The sequence below is a fragment of the Kryptolebias marmoratus genome, linkage group LG16 (genome assembly GCF_001649575.2).
Source record: "Kryptolebias marmoratus isolate JLee-2015 linkage group LG16, ASM164957v2, whole genome shotgun sequence".
NCBI lineage: Eukaryota > Metazoa > Chordata > Actinopteri > Cyprinodontiformes > Rivulidae > Kryptolebias > Kryptolebias marmoratus.
The window spans coordinates 10256474-10268767 of NC_051445.1; the positions used below are offsets into that span (position 1 = coordinate 10256474).

At 45.4% G+C, this 12294-nt stretch overlaps 2 protein-coding genes across 3 annotated transcripts; one reads left to right on the forward strand and one right to left on the reverse strand.

Moving 5' to 3' along the window:
• The first annotated feature begins 223 nt into the window (after positions 1-223).
• Positions 224-7405, forward strand: LOC108235531 (adaptin ear-binding coat-associated protein 1-like). Of its 2 annotated transcripts, none has more exons than XM_017415607.3 (7): positions 224-420; positions 1112-1212; positions 1519-1623; positions 3928-4009; positions 4119-4227; positions 4335-4482; positions 5965-7405. In XM_017415607.3, the coding sequence occupies exons 1-7, from the start codon at positions 320-322 to the stop codon at positions 6075-6077; spliced, it is 759 nt and encodes a 252-aa protein (XP_017271096.1). In that variant the 5' UTR covers positions 224-319; the 3' UTR covers positions 6078-7405. The 2 variants fall into 2 exon arrangements, with proteins under 2 accessions (XP_017271096.1, XP_017271097.1); XM_017415608.3 differs by lacking the exon at positions 224-420 and adding an exon at positions 621-958.
• On the reverse strand, positions 7404-11843 carry mfap5 (microfibril associated protein 5). Its single transcript, XM_017415609.2, has 7 exons — positions 11736-11843; positions 10739-10813; positions 10605-10637; positions 10461-10493; positions 9618-9705; positions 7971-8044; positions 7404-7876 (listed from the first exon to the last, which is right to left on the reverse strand). The coding sequence occupies exons 2-7, from the start codon at positions 10779-10781 to the stop codon at positions 7764-7766; spliced, it is 384 nt and encodes a 127-aa protein (XP_017271098.1). The 5' UTR covers positions 10782-10813; positions 11736-11843; the 3' UTR covers positions 7404-7763.
• Between the last annotated feature and the right edge of the window lie 451 nt (positions 11844-12294).

The window sequence follows — 12294 nt, forward strand, 5'->3', positions numbered from 1 at the left end:
AGCTCATATTTAGCTGGTTGACCCCTTCTGAAGCCTTTATATTTGAGATATTTTGTATTGAAATCCTTATATTGCCACGTGGTCTAATTGATAAATATTTATTTTGTCATTTTGAGACTCAAAACGAAATTTAAGTGTTTCAGGGAGTTAAATGGACCTCTGTGCGGAACGGTAAAAGCGGCGCAGCGGCGGCTTCCGGTTGTGTGTGCGCTAATATTCCGTCAGTTACGGTTACGCAGCCGTTAACGGGCACACGCACGCGCACACGCACCACAACAACAACAAGCCGTCGCCACCGGCGTACTTAATTAAAGTCAAGATGGCGACCGAGGGTCAGTTCGAGTACGAGTCGGTCCTGTGCGTCAAACCCGAGGTCAACGTTTACCGAATCCCGCCGAGAACGTCCAACCGGGCTATCAGGTGAGGAGGGCGGCTAGCTTTCTGTCCCAGCATCCGCAAGGAGAAGAAGAAGAAGAGGAGGAGGAGGAAGAGGAAGAGGAGGCTGCGTTTGCTCCCACAGCCTCACATACGTTAAGGACGCTCGTAGTTTGCCTGGTTGCTTCTGTTGTGCTGTGCGTTAGCAAGGTCATTACACCAAAACAACCAGATATAAGGTAAACGGTGTTTCAGCCCACTGACCGGGGATCAGTTTGTCCTGAATACGTCCTTGTTGGTGTGCTCTTAAATGGCACGACGGAGGAGCATTAACATTTGCACTGCCAAATGCTTAAAAAAAAAGAGGGCTTTAAACGAGGCTGGCATCTGCTCCTGTTTCACCTGCCTGGCCTGTTTCAATAAGAGCATCCAGGAAGCTAAGAGGTCCTGCTCAAGGACACTTCAGCAGCCGATGCTGTACCTTTAAAATGAACCTACAGGAGAAAACTTAAATCTTATGAGTGAATTATTTAATACTGTGTTGGCCAGCGTCTTCTGATTGGACAGTCTCATGAGATGCACAGTGAGTAAGGGTGTTTATGTAATGTTTTAGCCTAAGGTGGTGGTGGTGGTGGGGGGGGCCTGCTGCTGCTGCTGCTGCTCATTTACAGAATATGCAGAAAGACTGAGTGGGATAACTTTTCTCCAAGCTGACCACTTCCCCGTGTTTCCCCAGGGCTGCCGATTGGAAGCTGGACACGCCCGACTGGACGGGGCGCATGCGTGTGACGGCCCGGGGCAAAGTGGCCTACGTGAAGCTGGAGGACAAAATCTCCGGTGAGAGGAAAAGCAGACAAGGCAGCGCTGCGGTTTACTCCCACTGCTATAAATCACTCCACTGTGTAGTCTTCTGCTTCGCCACCTGCTCTGCGTTAGTCATCTAATCCAAGGTTACCCAGTCTGCGTTCAGGCAAGCACTTTATGTCGAACCGAAGAGGGATGCGTCAGTGGGGTTATTTCTTTCTTCTAAACACTTTAATTTGGCTCGTTTTAACCTCATACGTGTGCTGGAGTCCTAATCCGTCTCTTCTCGTCTCTCAGTTGAAATTGTGGCTTTATTCCCTCTTCTCACCCGGTGTACAGGGGAGCTGTTTGCCCAAGCACCCGTGGAGGAGTACCCCGGCATTGCAGTCGAAACGGTCAGTGACTCAAGCCGCTACTTTGTGCTTCGCATCCAGGATGACAACGGTGAGTAAACTGTTTATTGTGACACTTTAAATATTTGAACTGTGCTCATAATTTTAGCAAATGATACGCTGGGGCTACTGTAAATTGGGACAAGACTACAGGGCAGCATTTTCTAGAAGACCTACGCATAACAAAATCCTCCATTGCGTCTTTTTTTACCAGATCAGATCAGCTGATCATCTGAGTGTTCGCAGAGGCTAATTATATGAGCAAACAGGAGGTCATATAAAGCAAGAACAGAGTTCTGATTTGTGGTAAAATGAGTCAGAATGAGCCAGAGGCTGCAGTATAAGTGGAAAATATTGAGACTTGTGTAAAAAAATGTGTCCATAAAGACACTGTCTAGTGATTCCAGTAACTAAAATAGCAGCTAATCTTCCCAATCTACCTTTAAATCCAAGTTTTCTAACAGGTTTGTCTTCAGAAATACCTCTGTTTTATAAAGGCTCCATCATTCTCCATAAGAAGTCAGGAAGTCGGTTCGCGGTCACGTGGCTGCGAGACGTTCGTTTTCACGCACACCTTTCATCGCCTTCGAGACGCTCGGATCAGAGCTCCCAGGAAGTTCCTCCCTCCTCCTGCGGCGTTAAAACGTGTTTCTTCTCAGCTCTCCTGTCCTCGTACGGATTTTAGATTCCCTCACCGACCAGACGTGTTCGTTAAACGGACTGAGACAGTATTTGTAAATATGACAGTGGACAATAAAGATCGAACGAAGGGAACGTGTCCCGACGCCGCCCGGCCCGAGGCGCACTTCCTCCCGTCCACCGCAGACAGGAAGAGCCGCCTGCGTCTCTTTTTAAGCTCGCAGGTTTCTAAGTTTTGCTGGAACAGCCGTAAAGACGGCTGGATTTTCTAACTGCTGCTTCTCAGAGGAGCAGCAGAAACAAAATGGCTCCATTAACGCTCACCGGCTTCTCAACATAAACAACTTCTGACCAATCACACGACACCTGGAGCAAACCCCTGAGAGGAACAGTTCGGGCTGGGGTCTTGAGTTGAGAAGCTGTGGACAAAGCTGCTACGAGAACAAAATGACGCAGTTTTCGTCACGAGACCCCGAGAACGAGAGCTGACTTTGTGACTTCTCATGGAAAATGAAAAGGCCCTAACCCTTAGTTTCCTTTGAAATTGACAATTTTTCTTCGCCAGCTGCCTTAGCGCCCAGAAATCCCTTCATTCAATGTTTGCCATGATTGTGCGGCTGGAATTCCTGATAAAAAATTGAGTTTTCAAACCTGACGCTCTCCTAAACATAACTAGCTTGTTGCCAGGTGATATACCGCCAACATTTCAACAAACTACGCATCATTTTAAAGCTTAAGAGACGAAGAATTTAAAAACGAATGATAACTCAACATTGAAACGTTCCTCATTGTGACTCACTGTGCCATTGTCACGTATGTTGGTTGTGTTTGTGATGGAGGAGAAGAACTTCCATCACGTGTGAGATGATTCCCGTGTGGGATCCCTGCTTGTAGCTGCTGGTTTTTGAGTTTTACAGTTTAGTCAGGTTTAGCAGCTTTTCTGGATAGAAATCGGTTCGTGATGTTTCTGCAACATGAACTTCTTTCAGACATTCCAGGAGCCAGTTCAGTCCTTAAAACCACTGTTTGTAGACCTTATAGCGTTTTTTTAGGTCTTCTTAGCTCCTGCTTCAGAGGAGGCGTTTTCTTTGCTCTGCAGGGATGTGATCGGCTCTATTAAAGCTCCGTTTGTACCTCTATCTTCTGCCATGACACGCTCGTCTTTAAACCCATCTGCTGCATGAGTCTTCGCCTCCTTTTTCTGCTCCTTCCGAGTGCTCGTGGCACTCATTAGAACTTTGCTTTTGTTGTGTTTTGGTAGACAAATGTGCATAAGTGATGTGGCCTTGCCGGCAGTCTTCAGAGTTGCACAATCGCTCTTTTATCCAAAGAGCGAACAGAGGGGCTGATTTAGAGCCCGCTGAAAAATAAATCTACGAAGACGCTGTGATAAATGAGAAACCGGTAAAAGTAAATGCATTACAGCGTATTAGGAGTAAGTAAAAACGTTTCTCAGTGTAGGTAGCACTTCCTGCTTTCTCGCTGAAGTGTTTCAGCATTGATGAAGTTCTCCACGTTTCATCCTGTGAGTTACAGTAACCATGGCGACCGTCTGAACGTCAGCGCTCAGACCCATTTAAAAAAAAAAAAAAAAACATTGACAGAAAAGTCTTGAAAACACAAGTTTGGTAATCACCTAATTCTGTAAGAACTCTGTTCACGGAGGTGCTGTTTGTTTTATTTGAACCGATGTTTGTCATCTCTGATTCCCTCGAAGGCCGCAGTGCGTTCATAGGCATCGGCTTTGGAGACCGAGGAGACGCGTTTGACTTCAACGTCGCTCTCCAGGATCATTTCAAGTATGAGCAGCTCAGCAGCGCCTGGAGAAGTGGTTTCTGTTGGCGTTTTATTTCATTTTCTCTAATCTCTTTTTTTTTGTCTTTTGTCTTCCTTTCTCGTCTGTCCCAGGTGGGTAAAACAGGAAAATGAATTTTCCAAGCAGGCTCAGGCTCCAGACTCCACTCCGAAGCTGGACCTGGGCTTCAAAGAAGGACAGACCATTACTTTAAATATTGGGGTACTTTTATTCATTTTGATGCTTTAAAAAAAAAAAAAAACACAATTCCATTTTGTTTTCAATCAAAGATGTGGGCTCAACTTTGAATCTTCTCTGGTTTTATCAAGCAATCGAAAAAGAAGGAGAGGTCTCGTCCTCAAGGTTCAGGAGGCCTCGGGCTGCTTCCTCCTCCTCCGGGGGGCAAGCTGGCCCCGCCTCCTTCATCCAGGTCGACCAATCACAACACACAGCCGTTGGTGGGAGGACGCGACACCGGTGGGTCGTTTCTCCTCAAAGTTTGAAACACATCAGAGGTCGTGGAAATAATCAGTCCTTTTTATGCCATCAGAAATGAATGTATTACAATCTTAATTTTAATAATTGTTGGCAAGGGAGTTTCCCAAATATCTCAAAAGTTTTTACAGAGTCCTTAGGGGAGTCGCAGAGGCTCACAGTCTTGTTGCTTGAATTTTGAACACATTTTCTCTCCAAACCGTCGCAGAGTTGCTGCAGGCGTCTCGAACTCTTCTCCATTCAGCTCAACACGTGACAAAAAACATTTCAGGCCCCAGATGTGCAGGTCTAACCACACCGAAGATAACTAATGATGAGGATTTAAAAAGCTGGTGCAGATCTGATGACCTTCATTTCAAAAGTGTACAAAAGTAGATTAAATCAGAACCGTGAGGGCAGCTTTCTGAGGTGGGCGACAGAACAAACGTGGAGGACAGTTCTGCGAGCCGCATGAACAAAAACGGCTCGTAAACGTCTACAGCCGGCTTCGCAAAAAAACGCAACCGCACGGCACATTGCTCGCGAACGAGACTTGGAATAAAAATTCGCCCATAAAGCCAAAAGTCACAACCAGGTGAGATTCTGGCTTTATGGTTTTAAAATGACTTTTCAGTCATCAGTAAAAAGGATTCTTTCAAACTAATATCATCAGTAAGAAACCCTAAAAGTAAAACAGGAGTGTTATTCTCAAAAAAACCCAATTTTTTTTCTGTCCATCTGTTGGTGAAAATGTAACTTTTACTCACATGCAGCCCAGCAGTCCTCAGCTTGCAGCTTCACTTTCATAAAGAAAAACCTAAAACCGACACACGAAGCTTGTTTTCCGCATTTTAAGGTCGGTGTGATGCCGATCCACAGGCGGACGAGGTGCAACAAAGTTGAATATGTTTTAAAATCGAGGAAATAACTTCATCTAAGAAGTTCTGTTTCGTGTATCCCGCCTGGCCCGTTGCTTCGTCCTCGCTGTCGATTTGTAGACCACATTTTACACTTTAAGGCTTTATCTTCTGCTTTCATGTGCTAAGATTTAAAGACGCCTCTCTCCTCAAGAGAGCTCGGCAGACATCTGCGCACAATTAAAGCAAGTGAAACTTTGGTTTTGGTGCTCGAAACATTTGAACAATTCGACAGAACTCCTACGAACGATTCTTTATCAAAGAATTTGTGTCGAAGAGAACTGCTGATGATTCGGCGTGCGGTTTTTCTTCTGCAAGGCCCGACTGCTGCCGAGTTGATCGAGTGGCAGCGAATGTTTTGGCACGTTAAATCGTTAAATTAGGACCATTTGCGGTGCAGAAGCTTCGGGCCCAGGTGGGTTTTCATGCATCTGAGTCGTCTTTAGGAAGAAGACTCAGAATATAGACTTTCACTTGTGGCCTGTTTAAGTTTCTGCATGTTTCTGACAGGTTAAAAACCAATCACCAGTTGTGAAATCTACTTTTTATTTCTTCTTCTAACCATCAGGTTGTTTGCTCGACCTGGGGTCCGGCAACTCCAACTCGGCGGCTCCGTCCGACCCGTCCTCCACATCCGGCTCGGACCTGTGGGGGGACTTTGACTCTGTATCCCAGCAGTGAGGAAACATTTGTCCTGCTCGTCTTCGGTTTTTGTTTCTTTTTTGTTTGTTTGTTTGTTTCTCGCTGTAAAATTCAACAAAGCACTTTTTTGAAAATTCATTTTCAAAAATCCTGTATCTCTCCCTGCCGAGCAGGGTAACCCTCCGATGGTTTTATGTTCCTCGCAGCGCAGTCGGCTTCGTCCCCCCCCCCGGTTGTGTTGTTTCCCGCCTCTTGCTAAATGCTAATCCTAGAGTACACATAATCGCATTATCGGGGGTAGCAAATCACGTTAAGCGTCTAATTAACTATATGATTAAATAGAACTTATGTACAGAGAAGATTTATTTGAAATGTATATATTGTGTCGGTAGTTTCTGAATATTGTCCGTGTTGGTGTCACCTTCCTGTCCTGTAGCTGCTTCTCCAGGGTCTTCCCCTCGCAGCGGGGCGGACTTTATGCACTGACTGACAGCCGAGTCCGTCTTTGTAGTTAGTAATTCATAAAGTCTGCATCCGGAGATCGCCTCATGTTCGAGATTATCGTGGCGTTCGCCGCAGAGTTGACTTTACTTGAAAGCGCGGTGTCAGGCCGCAGCTGATTTAGAGGGCGGTCGGGCTCTTTGGCGCTCCCTGCTCAGCTCTTGTGGCCGTGCAGCTGCTCGGCACCGACTCCACCGGGAGTGGAGCCTGTCGTAAATCAAGATCCGAGAGGGTGTTAGGAAACGAGAAAAACGAGAAAGAGGCAACAAGTGCTTTCATCTTTGCCTCGAGGGGAAAGGAGGGATGACTTCCCCCCCGTGTTGTCGTTTCCACCCAGCGCAGCTGCGAGTCGTGTGGGTCACGACCTCTTTCCTCAATAAATAGGTGCGTTTCCGGCCGCGCTCAGCCCGAGGTGCGCTTTATCCGTTTAATTCTTCGTGCGGCAGGCGATCAGGTAATCAGCCGGGGGGGCGTGCCGAGTTTAACGGTGTTCGTTTTTAGTGAGAAATGAAACGGGGAACCAAGCCAGCACGCGTTTGCAGGATCGTTTCTGTTGTGCTATTATCATGTACAAAATCACGACGAAACGTCTTTCGCCGATATCATTGTGTCGTGTCTGATGTGCAGTGGCATGCGGCGTGGCAATGGACGTCGCCTGGAGCACGCACGCGTCAAAAGCGTACGAGTGTTTTTGTCGTTTATTGTCCATATTATATGCATTTGTCTCAGATGTTACCTGTAAACTGTAAAGGTGAATGGAAATAAATATGCAAATCTAAAGAAGACAGTAAATGTAACTTTTGTTCCTAAAAGAGCAGCATATAAAAAATAAAAATAAAACTCAGAAATGAATTGCTCAAAAACAACATTTTGTGGTATTTTATTGGCTGAAATAGTGCACAGTATATTGGATTGTCATATTGCAGTCCTGCACAGTCTTTTTCTTTGGTCTTTTCCTACGAAATGACTCAGTGCGGCTATAGGCCCATTACTACAGTACGATTAAACAAATCAGAAACCATGAGAGGCACGATCTGTGTCTGACTACACATGAAATGAGCACGACCTAAATATTCACACACAGTTAAAAGAATATTATTTAAACGTCGGTGTGATCTGGCGCACGCGGTGTGGAGGAGCTGGCTTTTCACCCACAGCGGCTGAAGGTGGACCCTCGTTAAGGCACCGTACTCAGTTGGGGTCACGCCGTCACCCTGGGCGCCATCAGGCCTTGTTTGCCCACGTTTTGAGGTTGCCACGGCGACTGCGGCAGCGTTTCCTCGTGGTTGTCCTTTCGATGCGTCTGGGCCACCCGGACAGCTCTCGGCACATTTCAGCTGTCAAAACAGGAACGTTTTTTAAAATTTTTATTCCAGGCAGAGTCCTGCTCTGTAAAACCGGAGCGCTTGTTTCAGATGAGAGCCGCCTCACCTCTCAGATAGTCGTCCTGCTGGCACACCGTCCTCACGCAGATCTCGTTGTTGATCACGTACATACGGGGGAGGCTGGCGTCAGACACGGGATAAAAAAACAGAACGTCAGGAGTCACCTTTTAGAGCAGGGGTGTCAAACTCCAAGCTTTGAGGGCCACTGTCCTGCTCCAACACACCTGATTCAAATAGTTTAATCACCTCCTCACCAAATCACCAATTTCTCCTGAAGCACGTCCACGAGTCGTCCGTTTAAATCAGGTTTTAAAGCAAGAACGCGTCTAAAACACGCAGGGGAGCGGCCCCCGAGGAATGGAGTTTGACTCGTGTGTTTTAGAGAAATAAACTGATTCAGACTGAAGGGAAACATGTCTGGTTACTTGCAGTAAATGTGCATGTTTGCTTAGAAATCCTTGTAGCCTGTAGAACAATATAAAGGTGCCATATCTACACAAGAACCCAGATGAAAAATTTACAATTACGTTTTATGACTGAATAATACGGATCTATAAATGGCACATGTGTTTGATCCGAATAATTAGAAGATAATTCAAATGAAAGATTTTGAGACAAGGATTTTCTAGAGTCTCATCTTAATGAAACGTTTGTGGAAGAGCATCGTTGTGGGAATGTAGGAGATGTTTCCTGATGACTGGAGAAGGTCATAAAGGTTTGATTTGGGCTCCAGCGATCAGCGGTCAGACAGGTGGACGAAACTTCCAAGGTAAGCTCTGTTTAATCCAATGTTTTATACAGGAGCGTACCACCAGGAAAAAACCTTGACCTGCGCTTATGTGTGGAGTGGAAAGGAGAAACTAAAAAAGTTCTATCAGAACAGGTAAGACCTAAATTAGAAGGACAGGAGCTTAATCAAGCTGTTAAACACGGGGGCGGTACTGTCATGGTAACAAGGATTCCTCAGTTAAACCTGAAAAATCTGAACGCTCGTGATCAGAAATAATGCTTGAGAACGTCGAAGCTTTAATCAGACACATCAAATCTTAAGGTAGCCGTTTGTGTGAAGAAATTGTCTAATATCTCCAAAGTGAAGATCTCTTAAGATTCCTGCTGCTCAGTTTGTAGCAAGACTTTCTTCTGGTAATGGGGATTTTTTTTTTCACTCATTGTATTGCAGAATAAATTCAAGATGTTCTGACTCAAAAAAAAAAAAATCTTTGAGCTCGATACCTTTCAGTGGAGCACAGATGACGTTTAGTTTTGTTCATTGTGTCCATAAAATGTCATCCCCACAGATGAAATTTATCATTTTTTTGTTTAATAAATCTATTACACCCACATGCAGCTAATTATTTTTGCAGCAAAAACACATAAAAGTAAAAGAAAAACAAGTTTGCTTAGAGTTGGCCTTTATAAGCTGCGTTATCTAGAATTATGTTCTAAATAAAGATCTTTTAATAAAGGTGTTTGTGATTAACGTTTAGGTTGCATGTGATGCATTTAACTTTGTGTGACTCTTTGTATTTAAAAAAAAAATTGAATTACATGTTGAATAAATCACATTTAGTGCAGAATGAGGCAATAACGTTTGTCGTGTTGCTTTTCCTTTCACTGCTGGAGCAGAAAGTAAATCACGCTGCTGACAGAAGGGTCCAAACAAAGCGTCGCCCGCAGAGACGGCTCAGATTACCTGTAGAGACAAAGCCTGCCGAGACATCTCTTCATGGGCCTGTGGACAGAGTACATCCTGGTGCAGGGATACATCTCCTCCCTGCAGTCTGCAGAGGCACGAGACAAGTCTTTACATCACAGAAAGACAAAGCTGCGGGAAGGGGTTTCAAACTACAGATGCTAAGCAAAATAGTGGCACTTTTTTTTCCCAAAATGGAGGCCAAAACAAAGTCATATGAAAGTAACCAGTGGCGGTTCTAGGGGGTGGCACAGAGGGGCAGCTGCCACTGGAAAAAACATCTTGCCACCCTACTCGTTGGTTATTTAATGTATTTTTGCAGATTTCGCACAACGAAAGTCAAAGACATATCCACGGAACTTTAATATGTATCCAAACTCACTGATTTAGAATTCCCACACACCCCTCTTGAAAAACACCAAGTTGCCGGCAAATAGCAGTCAGCTAAGTGTTGTTTTTAATGTCATTTGTGTAGTTGTAGTCGTGCACAGACATCCTGAATGCATTGATTTAGATCCAAAGGGAAAACTTTTCCTGCGACAATAAATTTTCCTCCCCAGCTGGAACCTCGTGCCACACCTAAGAAAAAAAAAATCCCCTAGATCCGCCACAGACAAGAACAGCGCTGGTTTGTATGCGAGCTTCTCAAAACTCGGATCAAATTGGAATTTAAACATACGCAGCACTGATGCAATTCTTTTTTATTCGTTTTTTAAATGTAACTCTTTATCGATGTGCAGGGTTTGGACATGCATGTCCTTTTAGCACCCCTACTTCCTATGGCTTTGTCTCAACATTGAAGGTGAACTAAAGGTCAAAGAGGGAGTTCAGAGGTCCCCTTACTGTCCGGGGTTCCCGCGCGTGTCCCAGGGCTCTCTGGAAACAAGGACAGAAGACATTATTAGACGTGGAGGACAGGAGCCGCTCGTCCTGATCAGAAAGTGTGACTCATGAGGAGAAGGAGGAGGAGGAGGAGGAGAGGGTTACCGGTCTGCTGGGCCTGGACTCCAGCTGTGAGCGCTGTGGAACAGAAACCAGATGAGGGAGGGGTGTTCAGCGGGGTCAAAACAAACACGCAGCGACTCGACCGTAACTAAACAAGCTGACTTTGGCAGCGTTACCATGGAAACAGCAGAGGAGCAGGACCACTGGGAGGCTGCCCATGGCTTCGGCTTGGAAGAGGCGAGCTTTACAAGCTGCAGGAAGAGGAAACAAGTCGGGGGTGATTTCACACGCCGGAGCTGCTTCATATCCTCGCTGTGCTGTTTATGTTTCCTTTAATCCCTCCTGCATGTGAATGCTCCCCACATTCCAAGTGCCTGTAATGTCCCCCACACCCTCCAAGTTCTGCCTCAGAAGTTATCATCGCTATAAAAGAGGGCCTGAGCTCATTTCCCCGAGTTTATTTAATCTGGACTTTATTGGGAGCTTGTAAACAGCCTGATAGAGCAGCAGCAGAGCGGCCGAAGGAAAACACCTCACCTCACCTCTGTAAATGTGTTTTTCCTCCCTCGCCCGACTCCTTGAACCCCCTTCCCCTCTCCGCTCTCCCGCCCAGCACCATTCCTCGTGTGATGTGTCAGAGTAACTTTGGAGTCCAAACTGTGAGTCCTCTCTAAAGAATGTGTTTTTTGGGCCCTGCTTGAGCTTCCTCCCCTCCCGTCCACCCCACCACCCCACCAGCACCACTCTCTTACAGTCGCACATTCTTTCCCAGCTTTATTTTTAGGCGACATGTCAGTGCTTTCCAAGTATAAAATCATCACTAACCATTTTTTTTCCTCTCTTTCTCTCTCTGTCTTAAGTTTTCAGCAGTGATAGTGTGGATGTAGTCTGTTGAAAGTGGTGTCTTGTCCTGCTTCAGATGTCTTTCTGTGTCATGTTCTTCTCTCTGCCCGGTGTCACACCATATATTACCAAACCTACATGTCTGTTAGGATCTGTTAACCAGCCCAGCGTACTCCTACAGCTCCTGACATCTACAACCAGCAGGACCCGTCCTTCAGTCGGTGTCTCTGGATGTGAGTTACCGTCCATCTGTTCTCACAGAATGTGCAAAAAAAAAGAAAAAAGGACAAAAGAAGGTGCCAGGTGAGGAAGAAATGAACTCGTACTCACATCGTTTGGTGTCGTCCACAACTTCTTTAGTTTTATGAATCTTTTGTCTTCTCTTCTTTCCCCTCCTTCCATCTCCTGCACCCTCCTCCTCCTCCTCCTCCTCGTCTTCTTCCTCCTCCTCCTCCTGCTCCTCATCATCATCATCATCACAGATTCGTGTTTTTCATCATTTTCTCTGCCACAGTTTAGTTAAACTTTGTAAACCGACGACAATCCTTCTCTTCTCAGGGCTCGTTCTGTGTGTTTTAGCGGATTCTGTGACCGTTAACATGAGGAGCCGGAGTTGTTGTGTAAGTCGGTTTATTCCCACAAAATGGAAAAAAACATTTAAATGTGTTTGATGCGAACCGGCCACCCTTTGTTTCTAAGCTCTTCGTACCTCTGTGGTTACATCATTTGTTCCAAGACTTTTGCAATAAAAGATTTTTCCAAAACTTTCTGGTTTTTCCGAGCTTATTGTTTTGCTGCAGAATAAAATCTGGACGTTTGAGCACTAGATGCTGATACCTTTTGCCTTCTGCATTCCTAACTAACTCATATGAAGAATATGAGGCTTTTG